This window comes from Peromyscus eremicus, chromosome 3 (assembly GCF_949786415.1).
Source record: "Peromyscus eremicus chromosome 3, PerEre_H2_v1, whole genome shotgun sequence".
Classification (NCBI taxonomy): domain Eukaryota; kingdom Metazoa; phylum Chordata; class Mammalia; order Rodentia; family Cricetidae; genus Peromyscus; species Peromyscus eremicus.
The window spans coordinates 84,232,808-84,249,762 of NC_081418.1; the positions used below are offsets into that span (position 1 = coordinate 84,232,808).

The following is a 16,955-nucleotide window of genomic DNA, read 5'->3' on the forward strand; positions in this document are numbered from 1 at the left end:
CCTGGTCACTCTGAAGCTCGGATTTTTCTTCTTAGATGGGGAAAGGAACCTCAATCATCTTAGTGTCTTAGAGATTGTCACCCAGATCAAGGGGCAGATAGCCAAACACTGCATGGCAGGCAGAGGCTAGGGGAAGGGTGTGTCCTTCAGTTGGTGAAGACTTGCAGAGAGGAGCAGGCACTTGGAATGCTGGGAGAAGGAAGACCGCAGACGGAGACTGGCAGAAGCCCACGAGGAAATGAGCGAGGACATGCCCTCTTTCTGTTCTGCCAAGATCAGCTCAGGCTGAGAAAGCAGCTCACTAGGGTGACATGTGCTTAGGCCCTGTAGTCATACTGCTGTAGGATACCAGGAAATTACTATTTAACACAGGGCCAAAGAAGGCTTGTGCTAGACAAGATAGTTGGTAAAAGTTAATTGGCAACACTCTCCCCTGGCTGGCTTTTTTTTTTTTTTTAATAAAAGGTGTGTGTGTGTGTGTGTGTGTGTGTGTGCTCCTGAGTGTGTATGCCTGAGTGTGAGTGCACCACATAAGCACAGGTGTCAGAGGAAGTCAGCAGAGGATACCAGGTCCCCTCTAACTAGAGTTACAGGCCGTTGTCCAACACCTGGTTTGGGTGCTGGAAACCAAACCCATGTCCTGTCTAAGAGCAGCCAGCACGCTTAACCATTGAGCGGTCTCTCCAGCCTCCATTCTCCCTCTCTTTCTCCTACCCCTTCCTTCACTCGGGGACCACTGGCAGATGCCCAGCTCTACAGTGTGGAGTCGGGAGGGTAGTATAGCATGGTGGTGAGGAGATAGGCAGTGGAGTCACACTAGCCTGGGCTGGAGTTTGGCACCCTGGCTAATTGTGAAACTAAATTATTTGAATTCACTAAATCTTAGTGTTTTTTTTTTTCACCTGTCTTATGAGAAAAACAAAAATACCCGACTTCAGTGGTGATTAGAGATTATGTTTGTTGATAAGTTTGCATAGCTTCTCATGTGTAGTAAACATGCAACACATAAATCTCTGGAGAGCCAAATGCACAGGGAACCAGGCCTGCTGTTTTCCTGTTTTCTCCCTCCAGCCTATTAGAAGGTCATGATGGGTAAGGAGAAGCCCAAGGTTGGGACCATGGTAACCACGGCCCAGGTGGATTCCTGTGTCGTGGGACTCTGAAGCACTGTGCTCAGAGTGAGCGGCTCCACCCAGAAGAAGCTTCTGGGTGCCCATGGGAAAGATGTTCCCAGTGGAGGTGTGGGAAAGGCCAGGGCTTCACAGGAGCATCTTGGTCTGAGACTCTCAGGACTCAGTGACAGTGTGCCTTGGAGATGCGTCAGTTTGTGTGAATTTTTGCTTTGTCACACCTGGGCTATCTGACATCACCGTATCCTGACTGTCTCAGTGTGGAGGCTGACATAAAGCCCGCTTTCTCCATTTTAGGAGATATGCACACACAGCCCACTAATGGGTGTGAATTCCACCCAAAGTTTTTGTGTTTGGCTTTGGTTTTTAGGTTGCTATACAAACCAATGGATTTCCCCATAGCACCCTCAGACAGTGTTTATTCTGTTGATCTCCTACTCTCCCCCAACCCCTACCTCCTTCCTGTTGCCCCCCCATTAGCCCCTGCTCCCCTTTCATGTCACATGCATTCTTTCTCCCCTTTCCAGTCATTCCTCAAGACCTTTTTCCTCTCATAGTACTCGTCTATCTAGTTTTATAACTTAGACCACCGCCCCCCCCCCCCCCACACACCCCTAAGATCCAGGCTCGGGAGATGCCTCAATCTGTAAAATGAGTATTCATTGTGCAGCCATTAGTACAGCAGTTTCTAAAAACTAAAAATAGGACCTACCATATGACCCAGCTGTACCACTCCTGGGCACATACTCTGAGTCCTATCACGTGACACCATCACATCCTTGTTTATCACTGAACTAATCACCATAACTGGTAGTGGAAGCAGCCTTACATCCCATCAACAGAGGAGTAGATAAAGAAAATGTGGTACGTATATGCAATGGAATTTTAATCTGCCATAAATTCACATGAATGACATTTGCAACTTCTGTGTTTTTAAGAGTCTGTTGATGGAGGCCCGGTTAGTAAGATGCACCCACCCTCTTAGTGTGAGCTTGAATCTAAGTTTTATGAGCTCACGCAGTTGAATAAACACCACCACAGTCAAGGTCCCTGAAGTTCTGCACACACTTCTGTGGTCATCCTTTCTGAACGCGCAACCCTGGCAACCACGGGGATTGTTTTTGCTCTTCGAGTGCTCCACTTTCGGGACAGTATGCTAACGGGGTGGACCACATGTTGTCTTTTGCTTCTTTTGTTTCCACAATGCTCTTCATAATCGAAATGTTTTTATTGCAGTTAGGGAAGTGGTCCTGAGATTGGCTGGGAAAAATCAATAGCATTCCTGTATTACTAACCAAGAAGAGATCTAACTAAAACAATTAACTGCATTGGGTCTGTGAGATAGTTCAGTGAGTAAAGGCACTTGCCGCCAAGCCTGTTGACTTGAGTTGATCTCCCAGTATCAGCAGTGGAGGGAGAGAACCACCTCCTGGGAATTTTCTTTTGGTCTCCATAAGCAATCCATGGCAGGAGGATGTGGGTACACACACACACACACACACACACACACACACACACACACACACACACCTGTGGCCCAAAGCTGTAATCCCAGTACTTAGAGGCAGAGGCAGGAGGATCAGGAGTTAGTTTCTAGGCCAGTCTGGGATATGTGAGACCTTGTCTCACACAACAAACAAACAAACAAACAAACAAAATGTAAGCTTATATAGAAAAACAAAGAGCCAAGAATAGCCAGGAAAATATTAAGACTACTGGGCTTTATTCTAAAGCTTTGTTGATCAAATTCATGATTGTTATTATTAAGACACCATGTTACACAGTAGGTCAGTAGACTAGACTGGAGAGCTGAAGAATAGTACTCTAACATTTCAGAAAACTTTACATTTGACAGGGTAGGGCTGTATACCAACGGGGAAGAGTTCAGCAGATGTGCTGGGGACAACTGGGATCCAAGCAGAAAGGAGTAACATTGAGTCCCTATTTCGTGTCACATGGAAAATAAATTCCAGACGAGTTAGAATCTAGTAGTGGAAACGAAAACATTTGAAGTGTTGGTGTGTGCACAGTTTGCATGTGCACTTTCGCGTGTGGGCACATGTTTGTGTGTACATGTGTATGTTTAGGTATGTGCACGTGTGCACATTTTCTTGTTTCTTGTTTGCATGTGCACATATGTTTGCATGTTTGTGCATGTGGGTACACATGTGTGCCCATGTGTACATGCATGTGGTGCCCGGAAGTCTTCTTCTGGCCCTCTTCACCTTATTTTTTGGCACGGAGCCTCTCCGTGAACTTGGAGCTTTCTGCTGTGGCAATCCTCAGGTCCCTGCCTCTTCAGCAGGGGAATTACTGGTGTGCACTGCTGTGTCCAGCTCTGATTTTCTGTTAAGATTTATTTTTTTTAGTATGTGTGTGTGTGATGTGGGATGTATGCATGTGAGCTCAGGTGACATTGGATGCAGCAGATCCTCTAGAGCTGCAGTTACAGGCAGCTGTGAGCCCCCTGATGTGGGTCTGGGAACTGAACTCGGGTCCTCCACAGGAGCTATATGAATTCTGAACCGTCAAGCCTCCTCTCCAGCCCCCATGTCCAGCTTTTGACATGGTGTTGGGGATCCAAACTCGAGTCCTTATCTCGTATAGCAAGCATTTTACCTATTGAGCCATCTGTCCAGCCTCCAAAGTTTAAAACTTTTGTAAGAAAAGGTGGCCAGACCTTCCTAAAATATACAAAGACAAGTGTCAAAGATCAGAGTATTTGTTCATATAAAATGCCCAACATCTGGACAACAAAAGACGTTGCAGGCCAAGTTACTAGAGTTGATGTTGGAGAAAAAACATTTGCAGTGCATATGTCCAAGGAAATATCTAGACTCAAAATTCCGAATTCCTAAAAATATCACTAGAAAGGTAGCTTTACTGAGGGACAGTGAGCAGGGCAGTTAAGCAGCTCCCCTGGGCAATAATCTGAAAAAGTTGATGAATGTATATTTGAGGAAATGTCAACAAGGGCACCATTTCACGTTCGTCAGACTAGCCGAAATTTCAGTCTGATATTGTTCAGGCAAGAACGGGGAGCATACTACTCTCACACTTGCAGGAAGAAGTAGAAATTGGTACCACACTGCCAAGTGGTTTCACGTTACCCACTGGAAGATGCTGTGTATTGTTACACAATATCCACATCTGTTACGGTGTGAATATGAAGTGCCTCCTCGAACAAAACGCTTCATGTGTTAAGGGCTAGGACCCCAGCTAGGGGATCTGATCACAGAGAGCTGAAGGGGTTGTGAAGGTTCTGACCTAATCAATGAGTTAATTCACTGATGGATTCAAAATTTATTGGCATCGTTGGGAGATGATGGGAATTTTCATGGAGGAACCTTGTTGGAAGAGGTAGGTCAAGATGAGAATGAGATTCATACCTTGTTCTAGACTTCTCTCTGCCTCCCTCTGCTTCCTGGATATCACCAGGTAAGAGGATCATGTCTTTGAGACCAACCTGAACTATGTAGCTAGACCCTGTCTCAAAAATCTAAGGGCTGGAGCTGGAGCCATGGCTCAGCTGTTAAGAGCACTTACTGCAGAAGACCAAGGTTCAGTTCCCAGCACTCACACAGAGGCTCACAACCATCTATAACTCCAGTTCCAACAGCTCTGACTCCCTCTTCTGACATCCACGGGTACCAGTTGCATGGGTAGCACACATGCCTACATGCAGACTCATACAAATAAGATAAAAATAAGTAAATCTTTAACAAATAAAAACAAGAGCTGATAAATGGGACATCTACGTCACAGACTCAGGGGCCATAGAGGAAGTGGAAGGGGGATTTAAGAGCCAGAGATTGGGGAGGATTGAAGCAAAACAGTGTCTTCTGGACATGCCAAGACAGCTTCACTCCTGAACTCCCAGCAGCTGTGGTTTCCTGCACATGGCTGGCACAAGATCAAGCCAGTAAACATTCCAGCCTAGAGTGGGGAGGGACTCGTGAGCCTCCACCCCTAGCTGAGAAGCTCTTGACAGTGGATGCTCTTAGGGGAGGGAGAATGAGTTTTCTTTAAGGCTGTGGTCCCTGGTAGGTAAACAGAGCACCAGTGGATGACCCCACACCCAGGAATATATGGGCGGCAAAAATTGGATGGGTTATTTAAAAAAAAAAAAAAGTATATGAAGTTGGGAAGAAGTGGAGACAAGGGAGTGGGTTCTAAGATGTGGCCTACACTTACAGAAAAGTCCATAGAACCAAGCTGATCATGGTAGTACACATCTGTAATCTCAGCACTTGAGAAGTAGAGGCAGGAGGATCAGGAGTTCAAGACTCGCTCTGGCTACTACACAGCAAGTTCAAGGCCTGCCTGGCTACACAAGACCCTATGTAAAAGAAGAGATTTTTAAAAAGCAGTGTCTGGGTGGAGAATGTAGCTCAGTGCGTAGAGAGCTCAAATTGGTTCATGAAGCCGTGAGTTTATCCCAGCACCACAGAAACAGAGCCTGGGATGCAAGCCAGTGCTCCCAGCATTTGGGGGTAGAAGCAGGAAGACCAGAAGGTCAGAGTCATCCTTAGCTACAGAGTGAATGTGAGGTCCGTCTTGGCAACATGAGAGGCTGTCTCAAAAACCAAACAAAACTGGAGTGTGGAAAAGCTTCTAGGGGAGGAGTGACCGGATTTCACTGAAATGGCTTTGTCCCGGAGCTGGATCTTAAAGGATTATCGGGGTTCTGTCAAGGAAAACAAAACCCTTGTGGGGTTGAGAGGAGATCTTACACTAAGATTCAGGCAGCAGAAAGAGCTGCCAGGAAGGTGAAGGTCGCTGGCCCTGGGGAAAGCGCCGGGACTCTAATCCCAGCTCAGAGAGGGGCAGCCGTGAGACTGGGGATGCCGGCAGGTGGGATCGTTGAAGATATCCTTTTAAGAGACATTTGGTCTTGAACAGAGATAAAGGGCTGACGCTGAGGCTCAGTGGTGTGGTAGAGCCCTTGTCAGGCAGGCACAAGGCCCTAGGTTTGCCCCTCCCCCCATTAAAACTCTTCAGAATAGCTTGCCTGGTTTAAACAGACATAAATGCCAAGCCCCTTCAGCCTGGACCTGCTTCATTCATCACTTCTTGAGAACGAGTCATTTTAATCCCAGTCTCTCTTCCCTGGGGAGGTGAAAGGCTAAGTGTTCTTGAGTTAGTAGAGACTCAGATGTAAATGTGTCTGTGGAGGGACCCTCTGTTGTCAAAGGGTTCTAAGGCCGGGGTTCTAGTTACCAGTTCATGTCCGAAGACACTGGCTGATGGAGCCCAGGCCTCCCTGGCTAGGTGCCTGTGAGCTTTTCAGCTCTGATCACTAGGAAGTTGCTTCAGCTCACTGGGGTTCAGAGAGGTGCCACTCAATAGGCCCCTGGATCCATCTTCCACCGTTTATATGCTGCCTCTGAACAAGGGCTGCAAACCACGGCTAATAAAACAGACATGGATAATAACCATGGCATCTGTGCCCGAGGAGCTGCATGCTATTTCCCCCAGAATGGCTGGCATTGGGCCTGAGGCCTTGCTGATTCAGCCTGGTGCTGTCTGGAATACACTTCGCTGCCGAGACCTCGTCCAAGGTCACAGGTGTCCCCTGCAAGATGCTGACTTTGATGTCTTTACTGGACACTCCCTTCCATGGCCAGGAATGGGCATGAGCTCCAGTAAAGCAGACGTGAGCCCTGGCTGGGTGGGAGAGACGGACCCTGAACAGACTACCAAGTGTTTGCATGAGGATGAGGAGTAAAAATGCAGGGAGCTGTGACAGTGAGGGACAGGGAGAAGAGCCTGATCTCAGGGCTGGTGGGCACAATGACGTGGGCAGGAAGGCCTCAGCTAAGAAGGAAGTGTCCTCTGGTTCCCAAGAAGGCTTGGGAGCGGGGGAAAGGGACGGAGTGGCTGGGGAGACCTCCTTCACAGGGTCACCTGTACCTCAACCTGGAGCCCCTCAGGCCTGGCCACACACTCTTTGACCCCCCTTCTTTTTTTTAAAAAAAGTCACGTTTGTTTATTATTTAGGATGGGTGGGCACGTGGGTGTCATGGCACACGTGTAGAAGTCAGAGGACAAGTTGAGTCCCTTTCTTTCCATCACTTGGGCCCCTGGGATCAAACTCAGGTCATCAGGCTTGGAGTCACCTCATCTGCCCTGCATTGTTGTGTGTCTTGCTATGTAGCTCTGGCTGGCTTGATACACACTCTGTAAACCAGGCTGACCTCCAGCTTTCAGTAATCTTCCTGCCTGTGCCTCCTGCATGCTAGAAGTGCAGTCATTCCCCTCCATGCCAGCATCACCACTATGCCCGGCATCACCACCATGTCCGACACTGCCTTCTCCTTCTTAAATTCTTTCTCTCCTACCACCATCTTCCTCTCCCTTTCAGTCTACTTCTGTCCCTTTTTCTTGCTTCTCTGGCTTCCCATGCCTCTCATCTCAACCAATAGTGGTGATAGGACGTCAGGCTTGGAAGAGGCCAGTCTGTCTGGGTGCACCCCAGCTTTACCCCTCCCTTAATGATTGTGGGACTCTGGGCAAGCAAGTGGGGCCCTATGTGCATGATGGGGGTTCCTCGGCCAGAGAAGACTAGGATAGCTAAGGCTTGTAAAGGTACTTGAGACAGGCATTTGTATACACACACACACACACACACACACACACACACACACACACACACGCACACCCCTACCCCTTTCTCCTCAGTGTCAGAACTGACCTGGTTCTGTTATTTCCGTTTTCCATGGACATTGATGTCCCCCAGCCACAGTGCTCCTGGTAAAGCTGCCCCCTGCTTGGTTAATTGCACATCTTCTCTATATGATTTCTGAATGCCTACTGGGCATTGACTTTGAGTATCCTCTGCATGATATTTTTTCTAACAAGGCAGGGTCCTTGAAGGGACACCCCCCTCAAGCTCTGTCTGATGTTGCCAGCTCCTGTAAGACCTGAGATTGGGTGGCTTCTCTACCCAGGTCAGCTTGCACTGAGGTGACAGTTGCAAATGACTTTGTCATTTGGGCAAAAGTATGAAGCCCTTCCAGGTCTGACATTGTGTTTGTTCATCTTAAAATACCTATCGGGCTGTGTGTGTGGTGGTGCACACCTTCAAGCCCAGAACTCAGGAGGCAGAAGCAGCCAGAACTCTATGAGTTTGAGGCCAGCCTGGTCTACATAGAAACTTGTAGGCCAGCCAGAGCTACACAGTGAGACCCTGTCTCAAAAACCTAAATATATATTGAGCTGGTGAAATAACTCAGTGTGTAAAGGTGCTTGCTGCCAAGGCTGATGACCTGAGTTCAATCCCTGGGACTTACATTGTGGAAGGCGAATACTGACTCCCACCAAGTTGTCCTCTGACCTTCACATGTGTGCTACTGCACCCATGTGAACACATACTCATACACAAATGAATAAATGTTATTTAAAAAACACCTGTAATTTAAAAAAAAACAAAACCATAGTGTTGCATGCCTTTAATCCCAGTGCTCAGGAAGCTGAGCCAAGATCTTCAGGTTGAGGTCATCCTGGACCAAATGAGGTCCTGTGGCCCCTCCCCTTCAAATAGTGTTCTCAGCCCTCAGGACATTTACAGTTCACCTGTGAGATCTTGTCAACCAAAGCACCAAGGAGTAGTAGAAGAACCCCTGATAATATGTAGATGATGCTGGGAGTGTTCAATGGGGGAGGTTGACCTAGTCTGGGAGGTCAGAGAGGTGTCCAAGAAATCATGTGGGAATTGGGATCTGAAGAATGAGTAGGTATTAATCAAAAAAGATGGAGAGGGAAGATTCCAGAAGAAAACAGTATTGACAAAGATAAGGTAGAGAGAGTGGGCAGGTAGAGCTTCCCCTTGAAGATTGATCTGAGCTGCAGGTCTGAGAGTTAATTGCTTCCTGACCCTAGTGAGAGCTGAACTACAATCAGCCAGCTGGTGTACTATTTACTTGCATCTTAAGAGCAGGGAGAGCTGTAAGTGAAGGCAGAGTGGCGATATTCTGATGGGAGGAGAGGTTGACCTGGTTAGATTTGTGATTTTTACAAAAGCTTATTCTGGCTGCGAGATGCTGAGGTCAAATCCAATGATTATAGGCTTGAGGAAATGCTGACGGGACTCACCATCGGGAGAGGAAGTCAGCCTTGGATAGCGCCGTGGCTGCTCCGCTGGGCTGTTCCTTCCCATTTGACCTCCACAACTCTAAATCACCCTTCCATGTTGCCCAAGCCAGAGCAGTAGGAAGTGTGTGGGTGGGCTGTCTCAGGAGAAGGTGTTTCCTAAGAACAATCTAGCAGTGACAGGAACCCTCCAGGGGATTCTTTTTCCTGACTGAGAGAACAGTCCCCTGGAACTGATGTAAGTTTCTCATTAAACAGGATCGGTGAAAATCACATCTCTTCTTTTTCCTGTCTCCTCTCCAGGCTTATATTTGGCACCCTCTATCCCGCATATTATTCCTACAAGGCTGTGAAGTCCAAGGACATTAAAGAATATGTAAGTAGAGCCTCTCATTTGGGGCGGCTGGGAGTGGCAGAGTGAAGCTGGGGCGGAGGAAGATAGTCCTTTGGTATGGGTAGGGGTGGCAGGAGGGAATCCCTCGTCACCCTTCTGCTCATATAACTTCTCCGGAGTCCTGTTCCCTTCCCAGACTGCCCCCTGTCTAGACCCTAAGTGTTGAAGTGAGGAAAGCAGAGAAGTATGAGAGGACATTGCATCTGGCACTGGAGGCCAGGTGCCATGGTGACGTCATCTCTCTAAGCCTGGGTTTCCCCGTCTGGGAGACTCTGCAGACCACAGACCACTATCTGGCATGGAGAGGTGCACAGGTCTGAGAAGCCAGCTGACTTGGCTGTTTCCTGGCTTTCCAGTTCTGACCTCCTCCCAGGCTGTCTTCCAACACCTACAGTTTAAGCCTTGTTGACGTGTTAGCTCTTTGAGGATGAGGCGTTCGTAATCATCTCTCTGCAGCACCTTGCAGAGAGCTGAGCACATGGCAATGGGGTCAGGAGGACTCACTGGTTAGAGGATTGTGACCATTACTGCTGGGTGGTTTGGGTGCTGCATGCATCATTCCTGGTCATCCCAGGTACCTCCTGTTTAGCCGCCCCATTGACCAAGACTTGCTGAGTGAAGGATATGATGAGAATGTCCTTTCCCTTGTAGAGGACTAGCCCAGGTCAACGACGTGTGAAGGATGTCGGTTTGGTCATAAAGAGACCGAGTTACCAAGTCCTAGCTCTGAAATTTATTGGTGCTAATTATATGCTGGACAAGTGGCGGAAACCTCCAAGAGCCTCAGGTCATCTTCTGAACAACGGGCTGGTGACAGTCCCCTTTTCCCTTAGAAGATGTTGCTTGACAAGCTCAGGGTCGGGCAGACTCATTCTCTAGAGGATTGCAGTCATTAATGTTGGGTGCTCCTGGCATTACCCCTGGTCATCCTGGGGTGTAGGTAAAAAAAATAATTCAAGGGCTAGAGAGATGGCTCAATAGTTAATAATCCTGCTCTTCTTACAGAGGACCAGGATTCAGATCCCGGATCCCATTTGAGGGCGCTAACCACCACCTGTAACTCCAGCTTATGGAATCCAACATCATCTTCTGACCTCCTCAGGCACTTGCACATACAAGTACATTCTAACACATACAGAGAGAGAGAGAGAGAGCGAGAGAGCGAGAGAGAGAGAGAGAGAGAGAGACAGACAGACAGACAGACAGACAGACAGAGACAAAATCATAAAAGAAAGAACTAATTCAGAGCCATCCTGGAAGTCATTTTTTTCATGGATTTCCCAGAAGTCTTTATGTCTTTATGATGAACACCTCCAGATCAGCTACAACCAGAGCTCAGCCCCCTTTCTCCCAGCTTCCCAGAACTACTTGCTTCAGCTACTCTTACCAGGGAATCCAGAGTGGGTAACTTCTGGAGGCCAGTCCCTGGTATGTGAGGACAGCGCTGCTTGCACACTATAAATAGCTGAGAAGTTGCAAGCACAGAGGCTCCTGGTTCTCAATTGACACCGCCCAGGCTAATCAGCAGCTTCTTCCAGCCCTACCCCTCCTGACCCCTTCCCACCTGTGGTGCTCAGCAGCTGTGCCAGGGAGGGAGGCCTTACTGAGATCTCTGTAGTGCAAGAGCTGATCCTCTGCAAAGCAGGGGCTGAGCACGCTCCCAGCCAGCTGGGCGAGATCAAACCCTGGTAAATTGTTGTGCGCTGACTAAACTCACAGGAGCCTGGTGTATGACCAGAATGGCGATTCATTAATTTAGAGTGAACACTAACTGACAAGCAGAACAGCTGTTTGTGTTGGCTGGTGTGTGCACACATTTTCCCCTGGGGGAAAGCTTGGGAGTTAAGATTAGAGGTTTCTGGGTAAAAATGGCATTGGGAGATAGGAGCTGAGCAGTACCAGGGAGACCTGCCTCCTTCCTCTGTCCGCACATGCACGTGTGCGCTCTCTCTCCCTCTCTCTCTCTCTCTCTCTCTCTCTCTCACACACACACACACACACACACACACACACTGTCAACATACGTTCAATGTCCCAATACTCTCAAAACACCCACTCTAGCATACTCAGTGTCTACGTATCACACACATACTCACACTGTTTAACATGTTTCCTTCTTGTGGTCTGTTCAGTTTTATTTCTGTCGATGTTATGAAATACCCTGACTAGGGACTAGAGAGAGAGTTCAGTGGTTAAGAGCACTTGCTGTTTTTCCAGAGGACCTGGATTCAGTTCGCAGCACCTGGGTTGAGTGACTCACAACCACCTGTAAGTCCAGTTCTAGAGGATCTGATGCCCTTTCCTATCCTCTAGAAGGGCACCTGAACACATTCTCTCTCTTTCTTTCTTTCTCTCTCTCTCTCTCTCTCTCTCTCTCTCTCTCTCTCTCTCTCTCTCTCTCTCTCACACACACACACACACACACACACACACACAGAAAGAGAGAGAGATTAAAAAATAAAAATAAATCTTCAAATTAAAAAAAAAAGAAAACACTTTGAGCAAAAGCAACGTTGGGAAGAAAAGAATTTGACTTACACTTCTAGGTCCCTGTCCATCATTGAGAGAAGCCAGGGCAGGATCTCAAGCAGGATCCTAAAGGCAGGCCTGCTTGCTAGTCAGGCAGCAGTGCCTCTAACCAAGGAATTCACTCACAGCCAAGGAAGTATAGCAGAAACTCTGGAGAGTGCGGCTTTGATGGCGCCATTAGCCTTACGCTCAGCTAACTCCCTTTGTAGTCCAGGACCACCTGCCCAGGGAATGGTACCGCCCACGGTGGGCAGGGCCCTCCAACATCAATTAACAATCAAGACCATCTCCTGTGGACATTGCCACAGGTCAGTTTGATCTAGGGAATTTCTTGATGAAGACTCTTCCAGATGATTCTTTGCTGGGGCACCTCCTAACCCCGTTTGTCCAGGAGGAAACCAGGCACTTCCCTGTGACTCCAGCCTCTCCACTCTCCAGCTTTATTAACTGTCATGTCTATTTGGGGACTGTACCCCCTCATCCGTAGAGCTATTGTCTTCCAAACAGGGCTCCCAACCTTCTCTGCAACCACTGTCTGAGATCTGCCTCACACCATTCCCCTGGAGTGGGTCAGTGGTCTCTTGAACTAGCTTTTAAAAATATCTATTTATTGTTTTTCAATTGGTTATGTCTGAGATTATATTTATTATCTATAATTTGTAAAATATGTACAAAAACATAGGTTATTAGATATGCAAATTTATTTGACTTTATTTTATGTGTATGGATGTATTGCTTGAATGTCCATAAGTGTAGGTCATCAAATCCCCTGGGACTGGAGTTACAGAAAGTTGTGAGCCATCATGTAGTTGCTGGGAATTGAACCCCTGTCCTCTGGAAGAGCAGCCGGTACTCTTAACGGCTGAGCTCTCTTTATCCCAGGATAATGCAAAATTTTAAGACTGTAACAATAACCTCTTCATGACTACTAATATTTATAATGTTGAGTAACTCCCTTGTGGCTACACTCTCATTTTTATATTCTTTTGTTATTATTTTAGAGTTTTCATACAAGTTTCAGATTAGCTTTTTATTGTCACTATAACATGTTACCGTGCACTTCCCAGCCTAAAACAGCACACATTATTAGATTTCAATCCTGGAGTTACAGGCAGGGCTACTCCTCTTGCAGTATTTGGAGGAGAGTCTGTTTCCCTGTCTTTGTGGCTCCTAGTGGCAGCTGCCCCTCAGCACCAACCCTTTCCTCAGTCTGTGGAGCCAGTGCCATTGGGTCTCTGAGTGGTCCTCCACAGTCACTCCCTCCCCTCCCCCCCGCGGACCCAGCTAGGAAGAGTTCTCTTTTAAGGATGTGATTACAGTTGGTTGGTAGGGTGACCTTCTCATCCGATGTCCTTAATAACTCTGCCAATTCCTCTTAGCTATGCAGTGGTTGCTGTCCTTGGGGAGCTGTTAATAGTGAGTGAGACCCTGAAACTGTTGGGATTAATGTGGTAACTAATATTAAATGGATTCATCGGGCAGGAGTGAATGAAAGTTCAGGTGTGCCTCCCAGAGACAAAATTGATTTGCATCCTTATAGAAACAATATTGTCATTGAAATCAGTTTTCTATAACCTATCAAGCTATAAAAAATAGCCAAACAATGTTGAGAAGTAAGATACCCGAAGAACCAGGATAATTTGGAACTGTGTGCAGGACACCTGGCGTCCAGAGGACACCCAGTCTTTTCTAATTTTCCCAATACTTTATCCTTTTTTAAAATTTCATTTACATGTGTATTTAAGTCCCTGTTTGAAGTCTTACTTTGGTTCTTTGTAGTTCAAGATCCAGCCAAGAACTTTGTTATTTTTGTGACAGATTCCTGCTCTGTAGTCCAGGCTGACCTCAACCTCATGATCCCCCTGAGAGCCCTGAGTGCCGGAGATTCTGGGCAAGACTTTGAAGACAGCTCATAGTGTCAATTTTGGGGTCTCCTCTTCTTGGTGTCCCTTCTCTGAGAGTCTCCCCTCTTGAACTTGCAGCCAGTCTGGCAGGCTCAAGCTCCTGCCTCAGCTCTTTGGGGCTCTGTCCTAAGACATAACTAACCTGGATTAAGTCTAGGATCCCTGCAGAGGTTTTGCTTGGAATCTCACTCTGATTGCACAGTAGCCTGTTTGTTCCCAACGTGGAAGGCGTGTAGCAGAACTGCACCTGAGTTAGGGAAGTATGGAGGGGGGGGGCGACGGGTGCAAATGGCATGGCTTGGACCTGCCTCAGTGTCCATTGCCTTGGGCTAGGCAGCCATGACCTTGTCTACCAACTCCTTCTTTCAACAGGTCAAATGGATGATGTACTGGATTATATTTGCCCTCTTCACCACAGCAGAGACGTTCACAGACATCTTCCTTTGCTGGTAAGTGCTCCAGGGACTGGGACATTTCAAAGGGCAGCATTTTTAGTAAATTACTCCATAAAAGTTATTCAAGTAAATTTCCTTAATGAGCTTCCTAAGAGCATGTGCTGTGTAAGGCACTAGGGATGTCGTATAGACTACACGGGCAGAGCTCCTCTGTGAATGGAGTTGGTAAGGTATTTGCATGTCAGAGAGGGAAGGAAATGATATATGAGAGTATGAAATGAAAGGGCTAAGCCTCAGGAGTAAATAAAGAGCTAGTGCTGTATGCATGGGGGCCTGGGCTTGAGGCCCAGCACTCCAAGACAAAAGAAGTGTGCAATCAAGATACCATATTTCCTAACTCATGTGCTCTTCTCATAACCACTATTCACACTTGTATGTCCTTGTAAAACATTCCTTGGTGCCAGGAGTAGTAGGTAGCACATGCCTTTAATTACAGTGCTCTTGAGGTAGAGGCAGGCAGATCTCTGAGTCTGAAGCCATCTTGAACATAGTGGGTTCTAGGACAGCCAGAACTACATAGAGAAACTCTGTCTCAAAATAAAAATGTTGGTGTGTTAATGAACACATTTACACAGACATTTTTATTCTTAAAATTTTATTATTCTGTGTGTGTGTGTGTGTGTGTATGTGTGTGTGTGTGTGTGCGTGCATGTGTGTGTATATGTGTGTGCATGTGTGTGTATGTGTGTGTGCGCACATGCGTGTGTGTGTGTGTGCGCATGTGTGTGTGTGTGTATTTGTATGTGTGTATGTGTGTGTGTGTGCTGCACATGTTGCCTGTGTGGTACATGTGATATAGCATAAGCATGCCATGGTACACATGTGGACGTTAGAGAACAACTTTGTAGTTATCTCCTTCCAACTTTGTGTGTTCTGGGGATCAACTCTGGTCACCAACCTTGTGCAGCAAGCGCCGCTACCCCCTGAGCCATCTCACTGGCTCAGTGTTTTTCCTTTTTTTATGCTAACTTTTTTCACACTAAAAACCCCCTCTCCGGTTCCCACGTGCTGGGATGACAGGGGTGTGCTGCTTATGCTTTTTGTTTTCTCTTTGTAAATGTAAGTATTAGACATAACAGTTCCCAGATTCCTGATTGAATTTATTCATGTGAGCCTAAGTATATCTACCTGTTTTTCAGTCACCACGTAGAATTTCATGGTCTAGATGGAGTGTAACTTATTTAATTAGTGTCCTTTTTGAAAAGTTTAAAGGTGTATTTTATTTTTAATTGTGTGTAGGTTTATTTGCATGTGTGTGTGGGGGGTGGGGGAAGGGGGTTGTGCATGTGAGTATAGGCACCTGAGGAGGCCGGAAGAGGACATTGGATCCCCTGGAGCTGGAGTTACAGGTGGTCGAGAGTGGCCTAATGAGAGTTCTGGGAACCACATGCAGGTCCTGTGGAAGAGCAGTGTGTAGTCTTAACCACTGAGCCGTCTCTCCAGTCCATTAATATCCTTTTGATGGACATTAAGTTGTTTGGCTTCTTTTGCTTGTAAACAACACAATTGCTAGACACACATCTTTAATCTCAGCACTTGGGAGGGAGGTACAGGCAGGATCCAGAGTTCAAGGTCAGCATTGGCTATCTAGTGGATTCAAGACCATCCTAGGCTACATGAGACTCTGTCTTAATCGTCTATGCCCAAAAGAAATTAATACAACTATTTTCAGGAGCGGTGCAATTAATGACATTATTTGCATCGATACACAGCTTTCTCTCAAAGATAGTAAATAATGCATAATGTCCTATTCATATTTAAGGGGATTGGCAGGTATTTCCATTCTGGAGAAGAAAAAGATTTTTATTCTGAAAGGGCCAGTATGTACCTATATACCTCACCCCGACATCATCATAGGCCCAGAGTCAGACCTGGACAGTAAATCTTTGAATTCCATTTTGAGTCACTGGCCTTGATTATGTTAGAACACAGCTATGCAGTCTTTCTTCTGAAGGAACCATGTGTCAGCCATAGCAGGAATCTGGATTTCTTTTTCTCTTTCTTTCCTTTCTTTTCTTTTCCTTTCTTCCTTCCTTCCTTCCTTCCTTCCTTCCTTCCTTCCTCTTTCTTTCTTTCTTTCTTTCTTTCTTTCTTTCTTTCTTTCTTTCTTTCTTTCTTTCTTTCTTTCTTTCTTTCTTTCTTTCTTTCTTTCTTTCTTTCTTTCTTTCTTTCTTTCTTTCTTTCTTTCTTTCTTTCTTTCTTTCTTTCTTTCTTTCTTTCTTTCTTTCTTTCTTTCTTTCTTTCTTTCTTTCTTTCTTTCTTCTGGTTTTTCAAGACAAGGTTTCTCTATGTAGCCCTGGTTGTCCTGGAATTCACTCTGTACGTAAACCAGGCTGGCCTCAAACTCAGAGATCTGCCTGCCTCTGCCTCCTGAGTGCTGGGATTAAATGTGTGAGCTACTACCGCCGGGCTGGATTTCTTGATTCAGTTCATACCCGTGACACAGGATGGA

The 16,955-nt window shown here is 46.6% G+C and overlaps 1 protein-coding gene across 3 annotated transcripts in view; it reads left to right on the forward strand.

The window, feature by feature from the left end:
• The window catches only part of Reep1 (receptor accessory protein 1), a 102,381-nt gene that overhangs the window by 39,186 nt on the left and 46,240 nt on the right, over positions 1–16,955 (forward strand). For all 3 annotated transcript variants that reach the window (XM_059257953.1, XM_059257951.1, XM_059257952.1), the window contains exons 2-3: positions 9,525–9,597; positions 14,421–14,497. In XM_059257953.1, the coding sequence (XP_059113936.1) occupies positions 9,525–9,597; positions 14,421–14,497 (150 nt within the window). The remainder of the gene's footprint in view (positions 1–9,524; positions 9,598–14,420; positions 14,498–16,955) is intronic.